Source organism: Seriola aureovittata, chromosome 12 (assembly GCF_021018895.1).
Source record: "Seriola aureovittata isolate HTS-2021-v1 ecotype China chromosome 12, ASM2101889v1, whole genome shotgun sequence".
NCBI classification, from domain to species: Eukaryota; Metazoa; Chordata; class Actinopteri; order Carangiformes; family Carangidae; genus Seriola; species Seriola aureovittata.
In genome coordinates this window covers 24,649,192-24,677,189 of record NC_079375.1, presented here as the reverse complement: position 1 = coordinate 24,677,189, position 27,998 = coordinate 24,649,192, and the positions used below count along the sequence as shown (strand labels likewise).

Genomic DNA, 27,998 nt, shown 5'->3' with positions numbered 1-27,998 from the left:
GCATTAAATGTCATGAAAGATAATGGATAAAGGAAAATATTTAATGAAATAAATAAATAGACACAACAAAAAGAAATCAGCCCCCCAAAAAAACGAATAAATAAAAAATTGATACACATAAATAGACATAAGTAAATACTCCCGAACAAGAAAAAACAAATAATTAAATAATGCAACTATTTGCATGGCAACAGAAAATCTAAGTTTCAATTATTTCATTATTTCATTATCTGCTGTCCTTAATCTCGTTCAGTGTTTTCCTATTTGATTCTGGACCAGTGCTCAACACAAAGACTTATTTAAATGAAATAACATCCAAACATACAGGAAACAATGCAAACGCATCATTCATTTACAAAATAATGATAAATATGATGCAGTCGTACGTCGTCGTATTCTACCCCGGAGTTAAAACTTCAAGATACACAAGGAACAGAAAAGGAAAAAAATAACTGATGTATGAGAAAGGGCGGGAAATATCTGTGTGTGTGTGTGTGTCTGTGTGTGTGTGTGTGCATATAAATCCTTCTTTGATCCATTCCTGTTAAATATGAGAGTACTCCAGTGCTAGTCACGTTACCATAGCGATGCTCCTAAATTCTTTGGCTGAGGGTATTTTCCATTATAAGTTTCTCAAGCTCCACCCACTCTATTCCTGGTTCATACAATGTAATAATCTGTTTTAACGTGAAACATGAGGCCAAGAAACACCTGTGCACATAAAGAATTAAGGTGATTATCTCTGCTGCTGTTTCAATCAATTCACCATGATCCCTCCTATTTATCCCCTTCATCAATGCAGTCCTTGATTATTTTACCATTTCCTCTATTTCCATGTTGCCTTACGTTAGAAGTCATTAGACAGTGTACGGTGGACAGTGTGATCCAGCCCTGACATGCCATGGTGGATCTGATGGTGGTGCATGTGGCGCTGGCTGGTGGTGGGACCATCATCCATCATCAAATCATCCTCCTCCTCCGGCCTGTACCTCTCTGCTCCGTCCTGAGAGTAGCTGTGCTTCATCACCAGGATGCTCCGTCGACCCGCCGGGGTGGTGTGGTAGGAGAGGCGCGGCGACTGTTGCCCCACCATCGCTGGCGGCAATGGAGGCACAAGAGCCCCCCCGTCACCGACAATGTTGGTTTCCCTCGTGCTTAGGTTGCTGCGGCTGCCGTGGACACTCCCGTGCACGCTCCCCTGCTGAGAGCCACAGTGGTGGTCGCGAATACATTTGCTCGAGGAGCGGCGGAGCTTGTGGAACTTCTCGAAGTCCTCGGCCATGGCGGCGTCAGTCAGGTCACCAGACGGGGTGCGGCGCAGAGTGCAGAGCTCGTAATGAGGAGGCTCGAAACCAGGGTGGAGGAGCGCAGGGTCAAAGTCGTCTCTGGGGACACGTAGAGGAAAAGACGACGTTCAGGAAAGTTGTATTTCTGCTTTTAAACCCCAAAGGAATCATGGATGTATGTAACTGTGACACATATGTACAGAACATGTCATCTATGACTGCAAGTTCCAACAACAACAACAACAACAACAACAAAATATTCCCATAAAGCATTTCTTGTGTGTTGTTATTAACGTGCAGTTTGAACCTGCAGGCCTGCGATTCGTGCAGATTTGACTTTCCTTACTGCACAATTATAATCTGACAAACCGACATTTAGTTACAGATATCATGATTAAGGTTGGAGTTGCGTTTACCCAAAGAAATTAGTTACACTGGCAACAGAAGATTTTAGCAGTTAAATATATATGAAGCTGCTTTAATGGTTTCCTGCCACTCGGGGGCAGTAGAACAAGTTAAAAAACACTGACATACCATATGAAGTTTTTACAATGAACTTAGTGATAGTTGCTTATTTACACATCCAGCAGACATGGAGCAACATTAGCATTTACTTGGAGCTGTGTTTCAGGCCCCTTGATGAATGTAAGTCCAACACTGACTCTCCCTCCAGCTCCGTGTGGATCTCTCACTAACTGTGCTGAGCTGATAGTGTTCAAACCAGGATGATGAGAGGGAAGTTTGCAGGTTGAAAAACTAAAACAATGAGCTGAAAGTTGGTGATAATTCTCCGTGGGTTCGTCAGTGATTGCGACGCCTTTCACATTACACTGAGTCATTTGATCCATTGTCTCAATACAAATATTGGTTAGTGCAGCTTTAAGCAAGAGGCAGTGTTTGTAATAAAATATTGACCTTTGCTTTGCTCTGTTGACTCCTGGAGACATTTTTCCCCACACTTGGAACTTATTAAATGCAAACACAAATCCTGGTGGATATAGTGTTATGGCCCACACCATATATTGATGACACTGCTAATGATTCATTTATAATAAACTTTCCCTCCATAGCTGCTGGTTAGATCCGGTCCTAAGAGCTTCTGTACGTTTTCCGCCCACATATGCCACCTTGCTGTCACAATGTGCCGTTTACCTGCCTCTTGACTGTGTTTAATGTCAAAGATCTCACCTACGGATGATGAATTTCTTGCGAGGCTGTTTGATCTGGATGATGACAGAGATGACGAGCAAGATGAGAACCAGGCCACAGGTTACTCCGATGATGGTGAGGTTGGTGTGATCCAGCGTGTCCAGGATGCTGGCTTTCCTCTTCTCTAGTCAGAGAGATAAAAATGAGTTATGGTTCAACTACAGCTACTGTATGTGTTTCAAACACATCATGTAGCTGCAGGTGAGTGTTTCTCAGCCTGCGTGTGAGGCTACCTTTGCAGTGATTCTCATCCCAGGGGTAAACGCAGTTCTGGATGCCGTTGCAGACCAGCGTCTGGTTGATGCACATGTTGCTGTGGCAAAAGAAAGTGTCATCTTCACATGGAGCTGAAAAACAAAAGGAAAGAGTCTTTTAAATGTTTTAAGGATATACTGAAAATAAATCCAAACAAACTCTGTCGCTCCTCATTCTATCCTGTAATATTTTATCCTTGTTCACTGATGTTCATTCTTCATGTAAACACCACACGGCCCCAACATGAGCACTTCCTGAATCATGGTGAAAGGGACAACACTGGAAGAGATTCGCTCACGTTCGTGGAAGGTTGTGAAGAGGATCTTGAATCTGCTCTTCCTGCTTCCCTCGTCCGCCCACAGCCTCACCACGCCCACAGAGGACGCCAGCATCACGTCGTTGGCCACCGTGGAGCAGAACTTATTCTTCAGGTGCTCGACTGAACTGCTGCCGTCGTAGATGGCGACAAAGTTACGCTTGCACTCATTCGAGTTGTGCATCTCGTACTCCATAAAACGCATGTAGATCTGGGGATCAAAAAGCTTAAAACGTCTTAAACGTTCTGACACTCGCCCATTTTTGAGTAGAAAGTTGTAAAAACGTAGGTAGGCGATAAATCACACTTGATAGCATTAGCCTACTGTTCTCAAGAGGCACAGAAACCCCTTGAGTTTTTACTGCGTTTAAACTGATTGTAAAATTGAGACTTTTCCATAAAAAAAATAAATGTGAAAAGTACTGATTAAATGACTGTATGTTTTTATACTTTCATGAGCGCTTTAGCTAAGTGTTAGCTACGGTTCTGTGAGGCTGTTGTGAGAATGGCATAATGGCGTTTGACCGTTCGACTAAGTTGTTTGGAAATATGTTTGGATGCTGCCAACCAGAACTGACGAGCAGTTACAAGTAAGACCACGACCACGCAACAATACCAAAAACTGTTTGACATCTCCAGACCTTCGCTCTTGGTGGAGCCCTGATGTACCACCTGCAGTCCACAGCTTCAGTCTGCAGCGCCTGCCCCTCCCTGGCTATCTGCGCCGACTCCACGAAGCCCTCCGGACCGCTCAGCTCAAACTCACAATCTGTGGAGAAGATTTTTGTGTTAAAGTTATACTCGTTTTTTAAGACCATGAAATTTCACCAGCTGTGAAACTGTGGAAAGAGTTTGGGCGATATTTAAAGAGGACGCAAAGACACAAGTTGAATACTCACATGGCAGAGCTGGCAGCGCTCCAAGCTCTTGGAACTCGGGATCTAAAAGCAGAACATAATGAATTATCTAAGTAACATTTACTCCAAGTCTTTCCACAATTAGGGCCCAGAATTTAAAATAAAACATTTTCAAATTTATTCTCTACATACACTGTATGAAAAAACAAGTCAAACTGTTGAAAGAGATATTTTTTAACATGCGTAAAAATTGGTGAGAAAATGTATTTGCACAGATACTTTTTTCTCTGGTTGCACAGTAACATTCATTTTGTTGAGGGAAAAGGGTCGAGATAAATACAAAATCTCTGACCATAGATTTCTGGGTTAAGTACAAGAAAAATAAATAAATAAATACCACACAATGAAAATAACAATATTTAAAGACATATTGCAAAATTAAAAAAACAAAGAAAGAAAAACAAAACAGCTGGCCTAGCCTTACATAATCTACGTAGCAGCACATTTCCTCTGCCCTCATTCAAACTCTCCTGAAACCCTGATGCCCTTCATCAAAAAAAGAACACAAACACACACACACACACACACACACACACACACACACACACACACTTGGCCTCAGAAAGGAAAGAGATATTGTGTTCTAAACCTTTGTGCTGATGAATCTACTTGCTAGGTGGATTATAAATCCCGATATACCGGCTTAGTTCGGAGACAGATTAGGTTCCAACAGCAACGACAACCTAGTGATAAAAATGTCATATCTTTTTGTTTTTCTAAATTCTCTTGGAAGGTTTTTTTTTCTTTTTCCTATATATATATATATATATATCTGTAAAGGACAAATCCACACGTCAGTGAAAATCAATGGAATACCAAATAGGGTCGTATAGCACATGAACAATATATTTATAACTGGGAATGCGGCACATTGCTGAGCAGGTGTGATGTAAGACGAGCAGGTGATGGACTCAACTGAGCCTCAAATCAAATCAACAAGGACTCTTATTAATCCTCTCATGTTCCTCCTTACCCGTTTCTGCTTCAGGCTCGGAACAGATTATTCACATTCATACTGTGTGTGTGTGTGTGTGTGTGTGTGTGTGTGTGTGTATGTGTGTGTGTGTGTTGCAACAATGCATTCCCAGAGACAAATATAAATGCTTAAATATGCTTAGTAGGTTGTTAACACTGTAAGTGACTGAACTGTAAAATTGTATGAAATAATTCAAAAGTTCTGTGTGTAAAAAAACAACAAAACAAACTGACAAGCTCAGACAAACAACTTCCGCCCTCCAGCAACTTAAACGAGTGTGTGTGAGACTCACAGTCACAGAGGAGTCTGAAACTGGAACAATCCCTTGAGGAATAAAAAATACACAGAAAAAAAAAAACATAACGTACAGAGGCTAAATCATGTTAAGAAGAAGAAGGAAGAAAGACAGAAAGAAGATGGCAGGATGGATGGATGGATGGATGGATGGATGGATGGATGGATGGATGGATGGATGGATGGATGGATAGATGGATGGATGGATGGATGGATGGATGGATGGATGGATGGATTGATGGATAGATGGATGGATGGATGGATGGATGGATGGATGGATGGATAGATGGATGGATGGATGGATGGATGGATGGATGGATGGATGGATGGATGGATGGATGGACGGACGGACGGATGGATGGATGGATGGATGGATGGATGGATGGATAGATGGACGGACAGGGGGATGCAGATTAATCTTTGGCCCTCGTCAGTGTAGGTGGCTTATAAAATCTGCTGTTAATAAAGCCTCTGCCTCGGACTCCCTTAAGCTGCTACTGCGGCTCAGTGATGACAAGCTGAATTCCCCTGAAGACAAGCTTTCATTAACTCTTGTGTGTGAGAGGAAACAAGTGCTCGTGTGTGTGTGTGTGTGTGTGTGTGTGTGTGTGTGTGTGTGTGTGTGTGTGTGTGTGTTGGAAGAAATGCTCTCCTTCCTCTTCCCTTGTCGGCTGCAGCTGGTGTGCCTGCACTACAAATGGAAATGAGAGAAACATTCCCAGCAGCATGCAACCACGCCGCTATTAAAGATGCAATATGCGACTGCTTGGCGTCGCAGCGTATTGTGCAATGACCCACATCCTTAATGCAAACGACAGATAACAGGATTCTCCCGCGGTATCGATCTCATCCGAGTGTGTATTACGTCGTGGCACCGGGAAACACAAGTGTCTGCCGTGGGTGCGAAGGTGTGTTAATGTGCGTTTGTTTGTACCACCAGCCGTGACAACGTGTGTGTGTAAGTGTGTGTGTGTGTGTGTGTCGTCACAGAGCAGCTTGACTGTTTGAGCAGATAAATGAGCCAGAGAAAGGGAGCGAGTGTGTAAGAGACGTGCAGCAGCCAACAATGTCAAACTCACAACAGGGTGGTGGATTAGGAGAGAGAGCGCCAAGGAAAGGAGTTGAAGGCTTAGAGATGTAGTAATACCCTAAACACACACCCCACCACCCCCGCCTCCACCTCCACCCCTCAGCCAGACAGAGCAGCAGCTGCTATAAGAATCACAACCTATAGCTGATATGCAGAATTTAACTTCCTTTTAATTAAGTGTCCCACATTATTTTATCCATTAGTACACGACAAACACGTAGTGTAAGATTTCATATGTTGTAGACGTACAGACCAAATCACAAGCCATGAACACGACCACTGAGAATGATTTTCACTTATTATTTTAACATTATTTTATCATTTGAAAGCATTTTAACACAGAGACGCCCCCCCCCCAGTTACATCTTAATGCTTTCACATATCAGCATTAGTTAACTGGTTTCCATATTGGAGCAGTAACAAACCTTTACTGTTGTTGCTGCTTCACATTAAAAGCTTCCCACTGGTCTAAGCAGCAGGACGCTTTTATTGTGAAGAAGTTAATGAAATGTGTTTATCACAGAGTTCAGAGCTTCATTAAAGGTGATATTCTTAAATAAAAACAGGTGTAATTAACCGGACATATGCTGGTATTTAGTCGGCGGATCTGTTTGAAACACCGCAGCAGTACAGACGCTGAGATGAAAAAGTCCAACATTCATCTCTCTCTGTCTGTATTTCCATTTTTCTCCACAACCGCTCGTCCATTGGACTTCAAACTTGGAGAGTCGGGTGGTTTGTCACATTATTCACAGACATCTGATTCATTTTTGAACAGCATTAACGGCAACTGGACCCGTCCAACACTGAGACAGAACTAAGTTTAAGAAGTTCAGAATAGACGGTTTGGTCTCACCTTGTGTGAAGTTGTACCGGGCAGAGAAGCCGATGGCCTCCAGCTCACCGTCAGCCACGAACTTGATGTACAGGTACCTCCCACTGGAGCGGACGTACGCAGGGCTTTCCTGCCCACAGTAGCGGCCGATGATGGGGGAGAAACCAAAGGGCCCGTCGCGGACCTCGATGTGGTCAAACTTACACTCCCAGGACGGCTCGATGGAGTACCTGTCATCGAAGAACAAGTCGATGCACTGTCGAGGAGAGGCTGCCAGGAGGAAGAGAGGTCGGAAACAGGTCAGATTATTAAATCAACATTAAAAAGAATGACATGAGATGAGAAAAAGATGAAAGTCTCACCTTCTATAATGTAGACACATTCCCTCTCAGGAGGGTATTTCTCAGGGTAGTTGGGCGAGGTGAAATACCCTCCTTGGGGCTCCTTCACCCAGGCGCCACACAACCCAGCTGGGGTCACACCTGAGTTGTTCTTCACTGGAAACAGGTAGAAAAGTGACGGGACAGATGTTCAGGCGGACGGAAGGGTTGAAGAGGAAGGATCGGCTGTAATTCTCCAGTGAGTGAGACATTAGAGGGCTGTCAACACCCGATCTCATTTTCTGGATTTGTGAGATTTGGCTGAGGTGAGAGGACGATGTCCGGAGGGTCTGATGTGATTCAATACGTCACTGAACAATAGTACTTTGGATTAGACATGCACTTATTGCAATTTTGATAATATTTAAATGAATCGTTCAGCCCTAAATCAGACTGTCAAATTAGAAGTATGAGTCTGAACTAACTGTAACACAAAAAATACCTAAAGCCAAAACCACCAGTGAGGAATGAACCGTAACTCCAGACGTCCCAGACGCAAATGTAATATATGTACATATGTTGGATTTCCAGACATGAAATATACTCTACATATAAAATGTAAAACTTATGTAAAACTTATTAGAAATGGGAACAATTTCAAACATTGATACTTTCAGCCCTTACAAATATGTATGTTTATGTATGTATGCCTATAACATGTTGCATAAATATATATCCACCCCAAAGCCTTTCAATATATATTAATATTATATATGTAAATGTAAAGATGTATGTTTAAAATTAATAAGAAAAACATAGAATTTTCATAAATATGTTGTTTTAATAAACTTGCTTATATAAAAGCAACATATCACAACATGTTATACCATATATAGAAATTCATTATTTAGATATTTTTTAATATATGTACATTTACTGTGGATAGTTCATATGTTATGTTATGTTATATCTTACACCTTATAGGTGACATATAGCAACATCACTCTTGATACAGGGACATACATGTATATGTCATATGTAAATGGAGGGGGGGGGTGATACCTTGAGCTTTTTTTTTGGTAGTTGTGGCATCGGACAGCTGAGGTGACATGAGGCTTGCTGCTAAAGCTGAGAGAAGAAGAGAAGAGAAGAAGAGAAGAGAAGAAGAGAAGAGAAGAGAAGAGAAGAGAAGAGAAGAGAAGAGAAGAAGAGAAGAGAAGAAGAGGAGAAGAGAAGAAGAAGAGAAGAAGAAGAGAAGAAGAAGAGAAGAGAAGAAGAGAAGAAGAAGAGAAGAGAAGAGAAGAGAAGAGAAGAGAAGAGAAGAAGAGAAGAGAAGAAGAGGAGAAGAGAAGAGAAGAAGAGAAGAGAAGAGAAGAAGAGAAGAGAAGAGAAGAAGAGAAGAGAAGAAGAGAAGAGAAGAGAAGAAGAGAAGAAGAGAAGAAGAGAAGAGAAGAGAAGAAGAGAAGAGAAGAAGAGAAGAGAAGAGAAGAAGAGAAGAAGAAAAGAAGAGAAGAGAAGAAGAAGAGAAGAGAAGAAGAGAAGAGAAGAGAAGAGAAGAAGAGAAGAGAAGAGAAGAAGAGAAGAGAAGAGAAGAAGAGAAGAAGAGAAGAGAAGAAGAAGAAGAGAAGAGAAGAAGAGAAGAGAAGAGAAAGATCATGTGTTCACATTAAAAACAAAAACAGTGAAAAGAGAAGCATCTTTAAAACACTGAGCTGTTCCTCCTCCTCCTCCTCCTCCTCCTCCTCCTCCTCCTCCTCCTCCTCTTCCTCACAGCTGGTTATGAAACATGATTACAGTTGTAAACTTACCGATGGGCAGCAGAAGTTTGTGCACCATGTCTGTTTCCTGAGGATGAGCCGCTCTGTCTCCATCAAACTGTCGTGTCCGTCAGTTCCCGCGTCCCATTGTGAGAGGAGAGGGTTTTTTTGTTCAGCTCCTCACAACAACAACAACAACAACAAAATGAATCCTGAGAGCAAAGAGTTGACATTTCCCTCCCTCATCCCTCCCTCTCTCTCTCTCTCTCTCTCCCTCTCTCTCTCTCTCTCTCCCTCCCTCCCTCTCTCTCTCTGTCTCCCCGACAGCTCGGAGGATTACTACACTCCCGTCCGCCACCAACCTTCAGTTTGTGGCTCCACCTTTAGGCCGTTAATCCTCTCACAAGATATACGGTCATTGACGGAGCTGCGCCCGCTGCGAAAGTGCGCGTGCACGTGTGTGTGTGTGTGTGTGTGTGTGTGTGTGTGTGTGTGTGTGTGTTTAGGTGCCTAAAACACTCAGCATCATCATCACAGCTGCAGTTAAATTACATCAATACATTTTCGAGGCTGTTATTCATTTATTCACCTGATATTCTCTGTGAAATATAAATGAAGAACACACTGAGTCTCATCCACTTGTGATTATTTACTTTCTTTTTTACGGGTAAAATACCTGCATTCAAAATGTTACTTACAACAACACAAATGAATCAGAAAAATATACTTTAAAGTTAAAATGTGTGACTTTTCCCACATTAAAATGTGTAAAACTGTCTTGAAGCAGGTGCAGACCGACATACATGACACAGTCACAGTCTCACCTTGTGGAGACGGGATCGAGGGTGAATGTAATTGACACATCAGTCCTTTTCCAAACTTTAAAACCACTGAAATTCAAAATTACACCCAGATAGATGCAGCAGAGTTATGACAGTGTTTCTCACAAAAGGACAGAGAGTAACTGAAAATAAAAAACAAATCAGAAAAACAGGACAGTCAAAACCATATGACAGATCACTTCCTGCCACAGTATTTCTTTCTCGCTTGCTTCCTGTTTTCCAAGCGTATTTGCCCTCAGGTCCAAATCGTCTCTTTGAGCAATCATTGAATCGGCAGCATTACTCCCAGCTGCAAAGAGAGGGAGGGACGTGACGTCTAACCATGGGCAACAAGACGCAGCCGGGTCTCTGGTTCATTCCACCTGTCTGGCTCTCAAAAGCTTCTTGGGTGTGGTTGTCAGATTTTTGCACATCAGCCAAAAATCCTCCCATCAGATCTGTCGAACTCATCAGATGTTGCAGCTTTTGAAGATGAAAACGGTCCCAGCGTCCAACTGACCGCTGTGATATCTTCATTTATTGGTAACGTACATTTTATTTTAAAATCAAATTAAACTAAATCACACATTTCAACACTTATACCTCTGTCTCCTCTCCAGGAGTGTGGAGCACCAGCCTCGGGTGATTCCACCTTTTCATTTCCGCCTTAAAACAGTCCAGCTGTACAACCTGGTTAAAACGTAATATCCAAATATTTTATTTTTCAGAAAATAATTCAAATTGTTTATAAATGATTAATGCTATTTCATGCTGTTAATCACATGATTGTGAATGATAGAATGAAGAACTAAGTGCTCTGTAAATTTCTGTATTATTACTTTTTAATTACTAATAGAAACCTAAGATTTTATTTATTATTTTGTTATTTATACTGACATTTATTGAGTCATTGTCTGACATTAAAGTAGCAACTTTTGAAGTGTATATTGACATATACATCATACACACACATAGTACATTCCTATATGTCCGCATGCGTGTGTGGATGGAAATAAGTCACTTAATATCTATATGTTGGTGTAGATTATGGTGCGTCTACTTGTGCATGAAATGTCTGTCTGTATTTTTATTGGAAGACGATGCAAAAAAAAACAAAACAAACTTGTCGCTGACACGAGCTGCGTCAGCTTTAGTTTCAGCTGGATTTCCTTTAGTTTTAACCGTCTGTGGAGGGAAAAGAAAGTGTCATCAATGTCATACTTGTTGTTGAAGTTTCCTCCTCCTCCTCCTCCTCCTCCTCTTCCTCTTCCTCCTCCTCTCCTCTCCTCCTCCTCCTCCTCTCCTCCTCCACCTCTTCCTCTTCTTCTTCCTCCTCCTTCTCCTCCTCCTCCTCCTCCTCCTCCTCTTCCTCCTCCTCCTCCTCTTCCTCCTCCTCCTCCTCTCCTCCTCCTCTTCCTCTTCCTCTTCCTCCTCCTCTCCTCTCCTCCTCCTCTTCCTCCTCCTCTCCTCCTCCACCTCTTCCTCTTCCTCTTCCTCCTCCTTCTCCTCTCCTCCTCCTCTTCCTCCTCCTCCTCCTCCTCTTCCTCCTCCTCCTCCTCTCCTCCTCCTCCTCCTCTCCTTTCCTCCTCCTCCTCCTCTCCTCCTCCACCTCTTCCTCTTCCTCCTCCTTCTCCTCTCCTCCTCCTCCTCCTCCTCTTCCTCCTCCTCCTCTCCTCCTCTTCCTCCTCCTTCTCCTCTCCTCCTCCTCTTCCTCCTCCTCTCCTCCTCCTCCACCTCCTCCTTTTCCAAATCCTGCATCAGCTGCTGCATCTCAATCAGTTTTGACACAAAATACAATAAGACAAAAGTTAATACAAACATCATAACTTACTTCTGTTTCACACTCAGTTTGCAGTTTATTAAGAACACCTAGCTGCAGTCTAATACAACAGTCCTGCAGTTCATTTGAAAAAGGTTTTAATGTTGAGTTTCTGTCTTTCTACTGATCACTCACATTGATGCGTGGACGGCTGCTTTTGGCTGAAGTTGTGTGACTGAAACCGTCTGCTGTGTCCAACAGGGGGCAGCACCTGCTTGAAGAAGAGAACAAATATCGTTTTCCATCATCAGTGAAGTTGAAAATATATGACTCATATTTTACTGTAGGAGTGTATGAAGCCTGCACACTAATCACTAATGATCAATTAAAACTAACATAAGTGGAATAAGGATTGAAACTGGAGACTGTTATAACTAAAGTTGATGAAGTATTGATCAGCAGGGGGAAATTATTTTACGTTACAGTTTCTCCCTCAGGAACGGAAATGTAACAGCAAATAATAAGAAGTAAGATTATAAAGATAAAGATAAAATATAAAGATATAAAAGTATGTCCATATACTATTATATACAAATGGAAATATGTAAGGAAATGTGCCACTGCTATTGAAAGGTGATAGTTAAAATATAAGGTTAAAATAAAACTGATGAATTGATTAGATGATCAACAGAAAAATCATCAGACAAAACAAGAATTTTAAAGATGTCATCTCGCACTCTGGGAAATCCTGATAAACATTTTTAAATCTAAATGAATCACACAGAGCTACATATAGAGATGTAAACAACATTTACATAAAGTCATTCATAAAGGCATGGTGAGGAAGAAGTGCTAACTAATGAGTGACTGTGAGAGCAGGTTAAATACACGTAAACACACTTATGCACGAGTCCCTACATGAAAGCGAGACTTAACTGTGGTGCAGACTGTGCGTCATTTTCACTCATGTCTCCACTTCAGCCTGTTTGCATGTCTTATGCTGTGGCCCAGGTTCATTCATGTTTTTTGGAGTTTTTCTTTATAGCTTTTATTTGCAGTGTTTTATATATTCTATATATGTCCCTTCATTTTGTCTTTTTTACCTCAATGACAGTTTAAAAGAAAGTTTCTTATTTGTTCTGATGGACAGTCAGAAAAGAGCAGAGAGAGAGAGAGAGAGAGAGAGAGAGAGAGAGAGAACATGCACACACACACACACACACAGACACACACGCACACACATATACAGACACACAAATCCAACCCACAACCTTTCACAACTGTTCTAGTGTATGCAAAGGCAGATGAATCAGTGCTTTGTGGTCGTGTTGCAGGGGAGTGCTGGCCACCCTGATGGCTGCTGCTGCTGCTGCTGCTGCTGCTGCTGCTGCTGCTGCCATTCACACGTGCAGTAATAAAAAACCTGACGTGATCTCAGACAAGTTCAGGAAGACACCACTCACACTCACAGATGCTCATAAATGGGATGTTTGATGCATTTGTGCCAAGAGTGCAAATAATTATTACTATATATTGGCTGTCTTTCTATTGATTTTGCAAGCACATTAATCACATCATTCATTTTAATCCATTCCATGCACATATGGTCTCTTAGCTCCTTGGACCCTTAACCTGTAAAGACTTAAGACTGTGGCCTATTTTAAAATACCAACACCTCGTTTTCCTGTCAAACAAGAAACCTGGAAACAGCGAAAAAGTGCAACACTGCTCTCATAACACCCACAAGTTTACCTTCACGTCACTTCTTGGTGCGTTCAGGTGCCTCCTTGAATAGATCAACCCTGGAGTGCCAACAGATCCCTGCCGGCCTGTGCGTGTGTTGCTCTGGGTGGGGGTGGGAAGGTGGTGGTGGTGGTGGGGGGGTGAATTTGTGGAGGCGTGGTCCGCCGCGTTGCGCGTTGCTAAGCGTAAATTTGGCATATAAGCGCAAAATGAGCAGCAGTCCCACGCAGCCAGCAGCGCACTGTGGGACCTGAGGAATTCAACAGGTACCTATAGACATTTCTGAGCTCTCTGTCTCCCAGAGCGGATGTACAGTGTGAAGGAGAGCCGACTGCCTGCACTCATTATGTGTGATAGATGGAATTAATTGGACATCGATCGCTCTGCAATAAACTGAAGAGGTTTTGGCATCTGGAATATTTCACCTGGGAGATATTTTTGATCAGTTTTGGCGGAATCTAAAGGTGAACTTGCACCATACTTTATTATGTCACTTAGGAGTGTGTGTGTGTGTGTGTGTTTGCATGTAGTTTCTAGCAGCTTTTGTTTTGTCACTAAAATATTTTACAATATTGTCTGTTATGTGACTTTTTCTATAGTTTTAGTGTAAAAAAAAAAAAAATATATATATATATATATATATTTAAAAGTATTTTAGTTACTGAAGGAATCATTAAAAAGAAAATCTCAGTGTTCATGTCTTTTTTTTAAAATAGAAATTAAAATGCTGCAAGCCTCCCTGCAGCGCATGTAGGTACATACAGTACAGTAACTCACGCATGCGCACTGAATATCACGCTCTGCAACATAACGTGTGAAAACTGAGTTTACACTAGTCCTACTGTGTGTAGTGATGCGGTGACCTGCGGATGCACTCGGGCTGCTGAGAGCTGTTAGACTTAACTGTTTGAAGTGAAGTCCCTCCATGATTACAGCATTATTACACTGAGACAGATTGAAGCCGCCTTTTTTTATTTTAAAGATGCTGTAATGTAGGTAAGCTTGCTAAGAAGGGAGAAGATTAATGTGCACTCATGTAAATGTTTAGCTGGGATTTGCTTTTAATGAAAAGAACTAAAATAGATGCATGCAAGCTTTGTTTTCTCGTGCAGTCTGAAGTAATAAAGCAGGAATTTAAAACTCGAGCTTTTCTAACTCAACATGCGTTCTCTGTTCTGCAGGCAACAAAAAGCTCCCTTCATTCTGCAGCAGTATTTTCCCTCGTCATGAAGAGTCCTCTTCCTTTCCTGGGCTGGGTCAGAGCGGCGAGCTTGTTCCTGTGCCTGACCCAGACCGTCCTGGCCATGGTCCTCACCAACTCCACACGCCTGGAGTCCATCCTGGACAGGTACAGGGACAAGGATGAGGAGTGGTGGAGGGCAAGGCCGAGAGGGAAGAGGGCCATCAGTGAGGGCGACATGCACCTCATTCTGGACCTGCACAACAAGCTGCGTGGCCAGGTCCACCCTCCTGCCTCCAACATGGAGTACATGGTAAGTGCTGCGGACACTTCTATCGGAGTTTAAACTCACAGTAGCAGCTATCTTTCCTGCTCTTTACTGGATTTGGGGAGGTTTATGCATCAGTGTTACTCATTATGGCGTCACACTTTGTTCAGTCCAAGTATGTTAGCCAAGCATCCACACAGGGTTATGTTAGAACAATATTATTCCATCTTCCTGTGTCATTCCTGTGACTTACTGGCTGTAACTGCAGTACGGGAACAATGCTGTTTCTTTGTTTCCACGTTTGCTACATGGTGAGCATGCTAACTTTTTTTTGCCAGGGAACTTTAGCCTGTTAGCACAATGTCATTTATAAAATATAAAATAAAGTAATTCGGAATAAAAAAAAAATAAAAAATCAACCAGAGACAGCGTTTTTCACCAAATAATAGAGCTAGCGTTAGCTTAATCAGCTAGCCCTCTGACAAAAGTCCATGGCCATCAGCTAAAAATAAAGAGACCCACAATATGAATTTTGAGTGGTAAATTTGCGTGATATATTTTATACCAGCTGCATATAGATAATGCAAAGAGCACACACACAGAATGAATATAAAGATGGACGACATGACAAAACACCTTGAGTGCCCTCTGGTGGCTGGCTGCAGTATAGGTCATAAACCCCGCCCCCTCTCTATGTTAGCAACATCAAAGCGTACGCCATCGTTTCTGTCCTTTTTGGTAAATCTTATCATGCTGATGAAAGATTCAAGTGTTAATCTATCTGATAAGTTTGGTTTTAATTAATTATTTGATGTTATAAAACGGGAGTTTAACGTCCTGATTGGCAGCTGTGATTGCGTCACGATTGGGTCACTACTGCGCAAACTCCAAATGACATCACCAGATAACATCACCAGTGCAAGACGGCAGTGCTCTTATATTTTGGGCAGAGAGAGGAAGTGGAGATGCGTCGTCCATCTTTATATACAGACATTGGTGATGGGGTCATATATATATATATATATATATATATATATATATATATTTATAATTAAGATCAGGAGAGTGTGTCATTGTGACTTCCTGCATACATATATCAATAGAATAGATCCGGCAGGGGTTCATATCAAGTGACCCAGGCCAAAGCCCTCTCATGTAGCTCTGTCAACTAAAGACAGCAGAGTAGGGAAGGAAAGACTCGCTCCTGCCTCCTGCCTCCTACTTGCCCGGCCTCGCTGACCCTGGCCCAGATCCAGCTTTCACCCCCACAGTGTTGTCCTGCCCTCTACCTCAACCACCCTGCCCTCCCTCCCTCCCTTCCTGCCCAGTGTCTCCTTACTATATCACTCCATTTCTCCTCCTGCTGACTCTTTTCTCTCTCTCTCTCTCTCTCTCTCTTTCCCTCTCTCCTTTCTCCTCCTCTCTCCCCATCCGTCGCAGCTCACTCAAACCCTGGCCGAGGTCCATGTTATCTTTTATTTGATCCTCCATGCATCTCATTTCGGGTGCCGTAGCGGTGAATCTATTTCAAACATGTCAAGCCCCTGTCGTTTGAAGTGCGGGGCACAGTAGTGTAAATGTATGTTATGTACACTAATCCAGTGTTTCTTTAGCGAGGGATACTATTACTGATGATAATGATGTGGTGAGGCAGGGGACTGATGAGGGCCAAGTATTTGGTTTTCAGATTGCAGGATCTGGAGAGGCCGAAGGGGCTGCACCTCACTGCAGCTCTGACTCCCTGATTTCACACAAAAGCCATTCAGCAAATGCCTGTAGAGCACTGTTGCGTCCGTTAATCTAGAGCACGTCATTTCATGCCCAGCAGATCCTTTCCTGAGAAACAGAGACTCCCATAATCGCAACCACTTTCTACGCTGTATTGAATACGAATTACGAGCGTTTATGTGAACCGATTTTGCGTGCTTTGAATTTCAAAAACAATGGCTACTTGTTTTCTACTACATTGAGAACACGTCTTAAATCCACTGCTGTACGAATGCACATCTCGCACTTAGCTCTGGTGGTCGCTGGCAGATGGAGATGGCTGGAACAAGGTCTGTATTTGGGGAACTTAATGCTCTTTGGAATGCAAAAGCAGATTGGTAGTTGTTACCGTGACCTCCCTCCAAAGGCTGGTGGGCAGTCCATCTTCCCCTCTGCGGGATAATTGAGGGTGAAGAATAACAAGAACACGGGGAGAATAATGAGCTGGCAGAGATCACTGGTATCCGCTGTGGGTTGCTTCTCGCACTGTTTGTACTGAACAAATGAAAAAAAAAAAGAAAGAAGGGGAAGCATGGACGAACAGTTCAGTGCCTGTACACTTTCTCACCTCCGCTCACCTTTTCTCTGTGTTTCTGTTTGTACTTTGTCGTCAAGTAAGAAGTGCTCGACGAATTGTCACTTTCGGAAAGTTGCAGAAATCGTCAGAGACAGCTCCCCCTCCCTTTTCTACGTCACAAAAGACAATCAAACACTTTGTTTGAAACATAACGAGTCCTGAGTCATTGGTGAGATCATCTTCATAGTTCATAGAGATCAACACTGACTTTTGAGACGAGAAGACAAAAGAAGAAACGCAGTGTCAAAGTCGCACTTTTCACGTTTCGCCAGGCAAATATGTGCAAGCACTCATTCTTGATGGATTACTTTCTAACATCTTGGTCTTGGTTTTCATTTCGGCGGCCATGTTGACGGAGCACGCGCCTCGTGGCTGCGTCACGTGATCTAGAGATTTGGCATCTGGATTATTTATTTACACAGTTAGACAGAGAAAAGACCTGTTGATGTCATATTGACATCATATAAATAAATATAAATACGATTTATTTTTTTTTAACAATTTTAGCAGCTGCATGTAGAGACAGTGACATTTTATCTCAAAAATAAACCAGCTAATAATTTATAACGAAAGAAATCCAACATTCGAGGAGCTATGTAGAAAGATAGATCCGGCAGTAGCAGTGACGCAGCCGCAACGCACACGTAACGCCAGCAGATGTTAGACAGCTGAGATGGAGGATGAAGTGATTTATAGATCCATAATCTGCTGGGCAGTTTTTGATATTTGATAAGTCCTGAAATTCTTTGATCTGTTGCCCACAAGCCCCTTGCATTATTCTATGTTTGTATGTTTGGTCCGAACGCCCAGTAAAGGTCACATCACTCTTATGTCCTGCAATTGTTCTTCCCCATTTCCTGTTCACTTAAACTGAAACCGACACAACGGACGAATTCGAGCATGTTTCGGCTGCTTTGAGTTTTTCATCGACTGGCCCCTTTTCATTTATCTGGTGAGGACAGTTTCCTTTTTCCATCGCCCGATGGTATCAGAACTGGTTCAACCCTATCCTTCAACTGAGGCCAAACGAGCGGAGAATAATTAAACGTGGAAAATTCCACCTAAAAACTACAGCAAAAATGCGGTATCACATGGCAGGGCCTCAGTGTCGGTATCTCAAGTCACAGCTGGATTGTGGCCGAACTAAGGAGTCAAAATATCACGTCTCCAACCAGGCCTGAAGAGTAAGCAGCACCACGGTGAATGGGCAACAGCGCAAACACTAAACACAGTGTGTCGGCCTTACCGAGCATATGGAACGCATTATGGTGGTCGATCGGAGCCGTTACAACGCCACACTTGAGCATTATCCCATTAGTTTTGACGTGTGATAGCCGTAATGCAACTAAACAGTACGCCAACAGCAGAGCACACTGCGCCTATTCTTCTACCTCCCCCGGCAGTAAGTTTACTCTGCCGTAACGTTTGGATTGCTCAGTCTTAAGCCCACGTTTCTGCTTTGTCCAAAACAAAGAGGTGTGTGAATAGTTTTCAGCTATTTTCACTTAAATTGAGTTCAGTTTGGTCGTGTTTCTACGGTAAGGATGGCATCAAGCCTCCAAACAGAGACTCTCTGTTTTGCTTTTTGCTTCTTTTTTTCCTTCTTCTTCTTCTTCTTCTCTTGCTTGTTTTATGAGACCAAAACTTACTGGAAACAAGCTATCAAACAACCACACAGAATAGTAGCACAAAGCTGCAAGTTGCTGCGGTGGTGGTGATACCTCTGTGTTTCCCCCTTCGCTCTCATATACGTGTCTGTGTGGAAGAGAGAGAGTGTGTGTGTTTAATAGGAGAGGCCTAGTTTTGACTACACTGTGTTAAATTTGCGAGAGGCATGCACACAACCACAGCGCTTTAAGGTAAAGAGCAGCTTCATCTTTCAGGTCTCCAAGTATGTTTCAGATTAGTTTCAATGGAATTTAGTTTCTTCAAAGGGAATGAAGAGATATCTGTTAAAAAAAAAAAAAAAAAAATGTAATGAGTAGTAATTAAAGCCACAACTATGGTAAGTGGCCACTTAAATCAGGAGGGTGATCAGGAGTGGAGTTTCAGGTCTGCAAACATCTGTTAAGAGACAAAGCTGCTCTGGACCTGGAGTCACAGAGAAAAACAAACCTTCAGAGCTTCCTGAGCCAAATAACTTTTTAACCAAGATCCCGTGTGTGTGTGTGTGTGTGTGTGTGTGTGTGTGTGTGTGTGTGTGTGTGTGCTCCCCAGGTATGGGATTATGAGTTGGAGAGGAGCGCAGAGCACTGGGCACATACCTGCCGATGGGAACATGGACCGAGCCACATGTTGACACAGATTGGCCAAAACCTCGGAGCGCACTGGGGCAGGTGTGTATCTACAAATATTACAGTGGAGTGGAGAATATATGTTTATGAAATATGTTTTTATTTTTCCTAACATCACAGCTGAGGCGTTGTTCTTTGTTTAAATGTTAACAGTTTGTGGTTGTTGAATAAATATGGTTTAAATATGATTTTTTTATTAGTTGCTTCCACTATCGTTGTTAATGATTGATTAAAATTTGTGGGGTGAATCTATCAATTCAAAGTTAGTGGCTCGGACCCAGATAATAAGAACTGAAGGAGGAGCTTTTTGCAGCTGTTTGCAGCAGATAGAGTCTGCAGACTGATTTACTGACAGTCCTGCTTTAAAACAAGAAACCTTTATATAATGTTAATTTAAATGCCTCTGCTGTCTGGGGAGTGATTAGTTAAAATGGGTTATTTACATTCTGAGCATTATTCCGTCATTGCTGAGCATTAGCTCCATGTTTTTTAGTATTTAGTTCGGTCCTGTTGATAAAATCAGCAAAGTGGCAGCAGACTGACGCTGTGCCAGGAACAGACGTCTGTTCTCGGTTACAAGTCTAAGACGCCAACAGCTCACTTTGTGCTGCCTCATTTGAATGAACCTCCCACGGGTTTACACCTGTGCACCCCGCACCCTCCGCGCTTTGCACCTGGATATCACACAGATGCACAAAGGGAATTTCAGGGCTGGGAAATTACCACGCTGTGCAGCTTCAGAGGTCGTTGCGCCGCCGTGAAAATAGGACCCCATATCTGTAATTTAAAGCCACATGCACTGGCTACCATTATATTATTGTGACAGTTAATTCCTTATAGGAAGAAATCAACCAACAAATTAGATGTAACCGCATTTATGTCATGCCATGTCTTCAGTATATGTATTATATCATGATTTATGTGGTGACATAATTAAAAGATATAGAGATATACAGAGATTACAACACTTTCTCTGTCACTTTAGGGACCGTCCGCCAACATACCACGTCCAGGCCTGGTATGATGAGGTGAGATACTACAGCTACCCCTACTCCCAGGAGTGTAACCCTCACTGCCCCTTCAGGTGTTCTGGACCTGTATGCACTCACTACACTCAGGTAAAAAGGCTTTTATATTTACATGTGTTTAAGGTTAAAAAAAATGGTGGAACTGTGTTGCACTCAGGTATAATGTGTATTTCCACATACTAAAATCATGCCTCGTGTTCAATGTGAGAGGACGACTGGATGCTTCACTTTGTTTGTGTATTTCAATTCCAGCTGGTTTGGGCTACTAGTAATCGTATTGGTTGCGCCATCAACGTGTGTTACAACATGAACGTGTGGGGAATGATCTGGGCCAAAGCTGTGTATCTGGTCTGCAACTACTCTCCTCCGTAAGTCTGGACTTGTTTCAAGAGATGTCAAAGATTAGATCATCGATTAAATCATTCACCAAACATACACATTTCAGACTTATCGATTCTTTGTGAGATTTCTGAAGCAACCTGTTAAAAACCAAAGCATCAGGATTCAGCCTCCACAACACAGAAGTTTTTCTTGGTCACAAAACAAAAATGAGGATGCGATTGTGATTTCAGGGGGAACTGGTGGGGTCATGCTCCATATAAATATGGGACGCCCTGCTCCGCCTGTCCAGCCAGCTACGCAGGAGGCTGCAGGGACAACCTCTGCTACAAAGGTGAGTTTGGGTGGAGACTTGAGGTCTTCAGCTCCTTAGCATTTTCCTTTGCACCTTGACAAAATGACGAGAGATACTCGTGGTGTTAATCGAAGAGAACGGGTTTGCCCCACGTTCTGTTCGGTTCTCTTAAAAGTTTTGGTCATAACGTGAAGCTAACGTGGTGTCCACGTTTCCAGATGGGGGTGTGGACAGACGTCCTCCTCCTGAGATCGAGGAGACCAACTACATTGAACCTGAACCCGAACCAGTGAGGGACAGAGAGCCCCAGCCCAGGGCCCAGTCGCCAGACCCCTCCCCCAATGACAACCTGGACAGAAACCAGGCTGTCAGCACAGAGCAGATGTGTAAGCAGCGCTCCCGTGATGCTACTATCTCCGAATGGGACGATTAAGCATGTGTAACATTATTAGCATTATTAGCATTAGCACATTATTTGTAAAAAGCTCTTGTTTGTTATTTCAGGTCAACAGGTCGAGTGTGACACTAAACTGAGGGATCAATGCAAGGGAACAACCTGTAACAGGTAAATGCTGATGAGCAGACCGACACTGCAACTGATGAACATCAAATAATCGATGTAAATTATTTTACAGCACATGCAAGTAATATTTGTCGTGCAGCATCAGATAAATGATCATTTCCAGAAAAAAAACTTTATACTTTACATCATTGTTGTTTCTGCCTGTAGATACGAGTGTCCGCCCGGCTGCCTTGACAGGGCTGGAAAAGTGGTTGGGACTGGACATTATGACATGGTAAATAATCACTAACAACAGCTCTGTGTTTATCATATTATATGATATCCTACAGGACAACGAGAGCCTAGAAAATAAGCTACTGTAAATGTTATGGCGACAGAATGTGTGTACTTACGTTTTTACATACGTATCAACTGATGTCTTCACTGCAGCAATCCAGTGTGTGTGGAGCTGCGTTACACTCTGGTGTTATTGACAACGATGGAGGATGGCTGGACGTGACCAGGCTGGGCAGGAAGCAACAATTCACCAAATCATACAAGAATGGTATTCAGTCAATTGGGTATGAAGCAGTCTTTGTGTTTAGTTTTAATCCAGTCTAGATATACAGCGTAGTGACTCCCTTTATTAGGGGTGTGTGGTGTTCAACTAATGATGCACAATTAATTTCACAGGAAAAACAGAAGTGCAAATTCCTTCAAAGTAGAGTCGGTGCCTGGTAAGACGCAGACGATCAGTTCTTACTATAACAGATACAAATGTGATGTTAACCACGTACGGAAACTCTGTGGGGTCATTTTGCTGTGCTTTTCTTTTTCTCCTCCCAGTCAAGGCCGTAAGATGCGATACCACCGTGGCCATTTTCTGCCCCTTCAAGAAACCTCTGCGACACTGTCCCAGGTAACGTTCTGCTGCAACGGCCGGAGCTCTTGTGTCGACTGAAAACATCTCAGTGTTTTAAATGAAACCGCAGTGGCTGAGACAATGACCTCGTCAATGTAAAGCAGCAACACTAGCTTATAGCAAGAGTCAGCTAAGATACTCTCAGTTATCCTGCTAACCTTTCAGCATCATCGGTGAAGGAACGTTTGCATTGTCAGATTTTCAGATTTGCCGTGTAAAGTTATAGGTAGCAAAGCAGGAAGGAGGGCCTTTATAAAAATGTTTATATCCAAGACATCAGACATGCTCTGAAAATCTGACTTCATATCAATATCATGCAGATCAAACATATTTTAATTCCTGAGTCTGCACTGAACATATCTGCCGACCTGACCTGAGCTCTGTTTTTGTCGTCAGGTTGTATTGTCCCAGGAACTGTTTGCGTGACGGTCGAGCCCGAGTCATCGGGACGAAGTTTTACTCAGACGTGAGTTTCTGCATCGTTGTCATGAACTGATCATTAAATAAGTAAAGCACAGGTGTAATTAACACCAGTAGTGATGGCTTGCTTCCATTTAAGTGCCCATACATACATATCTACCTCCTTCACCCCCACGTCAAATAACCTGAACTATCACCTTAATTAACTTTTTATTTTTACTGGCCTACACGTCCTTTTTCAGACATTTTGACTTGTAGTTGCAGGAAAAGGACCGGTGTAACTAATAACACTAATTATGACTCAGTCCCAAACCAGTCAGCCAACATGGGAAATACCAGGGTCCTGAAACGCGGACACCTGTGCATTTTCATCTAAAAGGCATTAGCTTGAAGGAGCTATTTGTTAGTTTTGCTATTGCTACATAGCCAACGTTTGCATCTCCAGCTGTGGAAAGCAAACACCAGTGTGAACTCCTGTCTCTCTCGCTCATCTTTTCTTCTACTGAAGTTAGCATGCTAACCAGCTAGCCCTGACCCGTCTCGTCACTCTCCATTAGCGACTCACTGTAGCCTCCGTTTCATCCAGAAATCCAGTATCTGCAGAGCGGCCATTCACGCTGGAGTGATCCAGAATGAGTCCGGGGGTTACCTGGACGTGATGCCGGTGGACAAAAGGAGGCAGTACAGTGGCAGTTACCAGAACGGCATCACTTCAGAGAGGTATGATTAAAAATATTTACAAGAATGATTATGTGTGTATTAAATTGATGAGTTGAATTCCCGTCTGTGATTACCTTGGTCGGTGGAATTCAAATACATATTTATATCAAAATGTGTCATTGCTGTAAAAAATAATAATAACCCCGACACGTCCCACGTCTCTCCTCTTCTTCCAGCCTCGTGAACCCAACGGGAGGGAAAGCCTTCAGAGTGTTTGCAGTCATCTGAAAAACCGCTCTCGAGGGGCAGAGCACCGTCAAACATGGCCACTTCACATCCAGCAGACCCACTCATTATCATCTCACGATCTGTAATTACATTCATTCCTACAGTAAATAATTCAGCTGCTCAGCCTCTTGACACCGAGAGCGCAACGCGACTTTGATATTAAGGCTTCCCTTTTGAAGTTTGGTCGTGATTCCAAGAATAGCTTAGCAAGGGATGTTTGGTGAGCGATGATCTTGGATGCCTCTCGCCTTACGTCTGTCCATAGCTGACCATAATAATCACATTGGGGCTACCTTTGCTGACATGATATCATGACATCATGTTTTCTAACACTTAAAACACTTGAATATACTGTACGCCACCAGATTTAGCACCACTCCAGCTGCCTGCCCAATGTGGGTTTGTTTAATGTCCTAATAGTTTGTGTATAGTTTATTAAATCATGCTTTTGTGCTTGTGCATACTTTTTTTAAAAACATTTTTGAATAGATTTTAAGATAAATCAGGCCATTCACGCAAGGAGAAATATTTTATTTTATGAATTTAACTCCTGTTTAGTCTGGTCTGTGCCTCCCTATATCCTCCCTTTTCGTCACCGTGGTAACACACAGCATAAGCAACAAAGCAGGCAGTCAAATACAGATTGTATATTTCTGTACATAATAATGTTGTAAATAATGCTGAACACTATGCATGTATATGAAATGCTTGCTACCGTTGCCTTTTTCATTTATATTTCTAACACTAAAAGCCACAATTCAAACAAGCAAAAAAAAATAGAAGGTGGTGAAACAGCTTCTGCATGCAAAACATATATTTATCACTCAAGATTTTAATTTTTATAAAGGACAAATTCCATCATAATTTCAATATATTCATATGTTTGTAAATATTGTGTATGTAACATATTGTTTTATTTTATGCTGCATTTCCCAGCTTTTGTTTATAGGATTATATAAATGGACCCTGGCTGGCCAGGAATGTGCATGGCAGAATCATAATTAAAATACTTGGATATAAAAATTCAAATGTTTCGCTATTTCTCATTGTATTAAAGAGTCTGTGTCATAAAATCAATAAACTATATTCTCCCGCTCAGGATTAACGTCTCAGAACAGTTACAGGTTGGACCACATTTCTCTTGTTTTCAGTTTTTGCAGGAATGTCGCTGAGCGGACAAAGATTTCACCAATGTCTCAAATTCAGCTGCGGATCAAACTTACAAGTGAAATTTCTTCCTAGAAAGTTGTGGGTGTTTCCAGGAACGTCGGGGAACACAGAGGAAGAGAAATCTGTCCGTTTCAGCTCCAGGGAAGAGATGTTATCTACAAGTTGGCTTTTCACGCTTAAAGTAACGGGGAACAAAAAAATAGTCAGTTCAGCCAAAACAGTAGACGTCATTACAGTTTACCAACTGAACTTAACACAGAAACTATTCATGTTTATGAATAGTTGTCAATCCAACGTACGATTTGATGCCCAAAAATAAAAACTCAGCTCAAGGATCAGAACATTTTGCAATCTGAGAATAAAGAAGTCTGAGCAATAGCAATATTTTACCGCACACTGTATGAATCAACGTGATACTTCAAGGTGTTACAGCATGATCCTGTCATCTCTTATATCACATCCCCCTTTTTCTTTTTTTTTTAAGAGCAAACCAAGTTTAATCTCCGTTCTGTGAGTCCTGCTTTTTAAAAGGCTCAGACCCACTCGCTGCGCCACTGGCTGGATAAACAAAGACCAACTTTGTGTTTTGTTTATCTCAATCTCTCAGCTTCCCAGGATGCATTTCCGCTCCTTCCTCTGGACGGGCACAGATGTGTTGAGGCGCCAGCCCCAGTCCCCACCAGTCACACACACACACACACACACACACACACACACACATAGGAAGGTGTACATGGAGGCACACGTTAACATAAGACAGACACACAGAGACACACTCACTTTTACTTTGCAGAACCTTTAAAGGAGGTTTTTGTAAGTGTTGCTATCGCTACATAGCTACTTAATGAGTCGAGAAGAAACGCTGCAAATTCAGCATCGAACTTCATTCCTTTACTCACCAAGATCGCGTCTGTCTGTCTTGTCACTTTCCGATACCGAGTCACTGAGGTGTCCAGTCTGCCCTGGAGAAGCAGCGCTGCTCAGAGGACGTATTGTAACCTCTTTTATTGCAAAAGCTCAAGACTTTCTGATAGCGACTCACTGTAGCCTCCGATCTGCCCTGAAGACGTATTACAACCTCTTGTCTTGTAAACGCAACAATGGCCGAAGCTCTTGTCACGTGACAATCACCACCACAAGCTCCCGGTAAGAAAACTTACAATTAGCCCTATTAAACGGAGAAGTACACAAAAATTGTGAACATATTAATAATACTTGAGTTTTGACATATATTTGACAGAACACAGAAACATCAACAACAAAATCAACTGAAAAATGCCAATATTGGTGAACGGCCCCGTCCAATGGTCACAGGAGATAGGTTACCCTCTTTTTCCTGAATGTATCTCACATAAAGCAGCTATGAGCCAACATTATATATGCTCACTGGGTTTGGGCCAGGTCTCCCAGAGAAAAGAGGCGAGCATCGCAGCGCTGTCAAAATTCACACGACCTTGTTGCAGAGGCGGCCATTGGCACGGGACTCCCGTGAACTCCTCCTGGTCAGTTAAACCAGCCTGTCAGTCAGAAAAACAGCCAGTCAAACAGCAGTGGTATCCAAACATTAAGTGGAGGCAGGCAACGCTCCATCAGCATGACGCTCAGTCCGTCAGTCATAACGCCATCTTGTCAGACAAATAGCCACCCACTTCGCCGAGCCGTCCACTGCAGCAGAGAAACAGGCTTCACAGTGAAGCTGAGGCTTTAGCATGGGTTTTCACAAATGTAGTTTCTCACCTAAAGAAATAATTAAGTGTTTGAAGATGTGTGTTAAATCGCTTTCTTGCTGAGCGTTAGATTAGAAATGGATACCGCTCTAATATCTGTCAATTAAATACAAATTTGGAGCCGGGAGATTGTTCGATTTACTTAAGTAGAGGGGGAAATAACTAGTGTTGCTCCGGTATAAAAATAACTAAATAAATGAAAATCGACTCGACCAGCACCTCTAAAGTTCACTTACTGCCAAGTTACATCACGTTTGTTTAATCTGTTCAAAAATAAAACGGTTTTACGAGCGTTTGTGTGCTGGATTCATTCTTAGATGGATTCTCGTTACAACTTTAAAAATGTCCCTATAAGGACTGTTTACAGCGAGGACCACAAACAAAGTTCTATTCACCTTCATTGTGACTGGGCGGAGCCAAGACACCTGGTCAATAAAAACCCAACTAGGTGAGTGAGACAATATGTTTGGTTTTTTTTGTAATTTGCATGAAATGATGCAAATACAATCACAGAGAGGAAAAACCTGAAAGTTCAGTCTTGAGCACAGAAGCAAATAGTCTGTTTCTGAAGAGGACCGTCGAACACAGAACATTTTGTCAGTAACCAGGTTTCCATCCGAAAGAAATTAAACATATTTCTGATAGTGTGTGTTTCCATCCACTGCTCTTATGGAAGATATGATGTTATTAAAAAAAAAAGCTCGAGTCAAACCTCAAACAAAAGAAATTAGGCAACTTGGAAATGCACAGACAAACAGGAGGAAACTCTAGTTAACTCTCCTAACTCGCTAGTCAGAGAATTATACTCGCCCCCGGATCCCGGACAAGAGACTGAAGGATTGGGCGATCAATACAAGACAAACATTATCAACCAACGCATAACAACCAAAATGTCTCGCTGCGCTCTGCGAAACATGGCGGAGTATGCAGTATTTAAAGTGGCCCAGGTGCACTGCTAGGAATTCAGCGCCCCCCCGACAAGG

At 42.4% G+C, this 27,998-nt stretch overlaps 2 protein-coding genes across 3 annotated transcripts; one reads left to right on the top strand and one right to left on the bottom strand.

Moving 5' to 3' along the window:
* Positions 1 to 2: 2 nt before the first annotated feature.
* Positions 3 to 9,490, bottom strand: LOC130178560 (neuropilin and tolloid-like protein 1). The gene is made up of 10 exons (XM_056390904.1): positions 9,307 to 9,490; positions 8,561 to 8,626; positions 7,541 to 7,675; positions 7,200 to 7,448; positions 3,966 to 4,007; positions 3,708 to 3,835; positions 3,049 to 3,277; positions 2,729 to 2,842; positions 2,475 to 2,619; positions 3 to 1,385 (listed from the first exon to the last, which is right to left on the bottom strand). Exons 1-10 carry the CDS (start codon positions 9,332 to 9,334, stop codon positions 848 to 850), a joined length of 1,674 nt encoding a protein of 557 aa, XP_056246879.1. The 5' UTR covers positions 9,335 to 9,490; the 3' UTR covers positions 3 to 847.
* Positions 9,491 to 10,070: 580 nt separating this feature from the next.
* LOC130178348 (cysteine-rich secretory protein LCCL domain-containing 1-like) lies at positions 10,071 to 25,548 on the top strand. Of its 2 annotated transcripts, none has more exons than XM_056390462.1 (15): positions 10,071 to 10,619; positions 14,760 to 15,071; positions 19,588 to 19,706; positions 20,650 to 20,782; positions 20,945 to 21,060; positions 21,265 to 21,365; positions 21,545 to 21,712; positions 21,831 to 21,891; positions 22,057 to 22,123; positions 22,279 to 22,409; positions 22,522 to 22,565; positions 22,675 to 22,747; positions 23,147 to 23,216; positions 23,757 to 23,890; positions 24,067 to 25,548. In XM_056390462.1, the coding sequence occupies exons 2-15, from the start codon at positions 14,805 to 14,807 to the stop codon at positions 24,116 to 24,118; spliced, it is 1,536 nt and encodes a 511-aa protein (XP_056246437.1). In that variant the 5' UTR covers positions 10,071 to 10,619; positions 14,760 to 14,804; the 3' UTR covers positions 24,119 to 25,548. The 2 variants fall into 2 exon arrangements, with proteins under 2 accessions (XP_056246437.1, XP_056246436.1); XM_056390461.1 differs by lacking the exon at positions 10,071 to 10,619 and adding an exon at positions 13,788 to 14,042.
* The last annotated feature ends 2,450 nt before the right edge of the window (positions 25,549 to 27,998 follow it).

What these genes read in the sequence shown, in the direction of transcription:
- LOC130178560 (XM_056390904.1), bottom strand. Translation starts at nt 9,334, where the DNA reads ATGGTGCACAAACTTCTGCTGCCCATCG. An exon ending in TACCAAAAAAAAAGCTCAAG is followed by an intron (nt 7,676 to 8,560) that starts GTATCACCCCCC and finishes ACCTGTTTCCAG; the next exon opens with TGAAGAACAACTCAGGTGTG. An exon ending in AAGAAATTCATCATCCGTAG is followed by an intron (nt 1,386 to 2,474) that starts GTGAGATCTTTG and finishes ACGTGTCCCCAG; the next exon opens with AGACGACTTTGACCCTGCGC.
- LOC130178348 (XM_056390462.1), top strand. Translation starts at nt 14,805, where the DNA reads ATGAAGAGTCCTCTTCCTTTCCTGGGCTGGGTCAGAGCGGCGAGCTTG. An exon ending in GGACGAAGTTTTACTCAGAC is followed by an intron (nt 23,217 to 23,756) that starts GTGAGTTTCTGC and finishes CGTTTCATCCAG; the next exon opens with AAATCCAGTATCTGCAGAGC. An exon ending in AACGGCATCACTTCAGAGAG is followed by an intron (nt 23,891 to 24,066) that starts GTATGATTAAAA and finishes CTCTTCTTCCAG; the next exon opens with CCTCGTGAACCCAACGGGAG.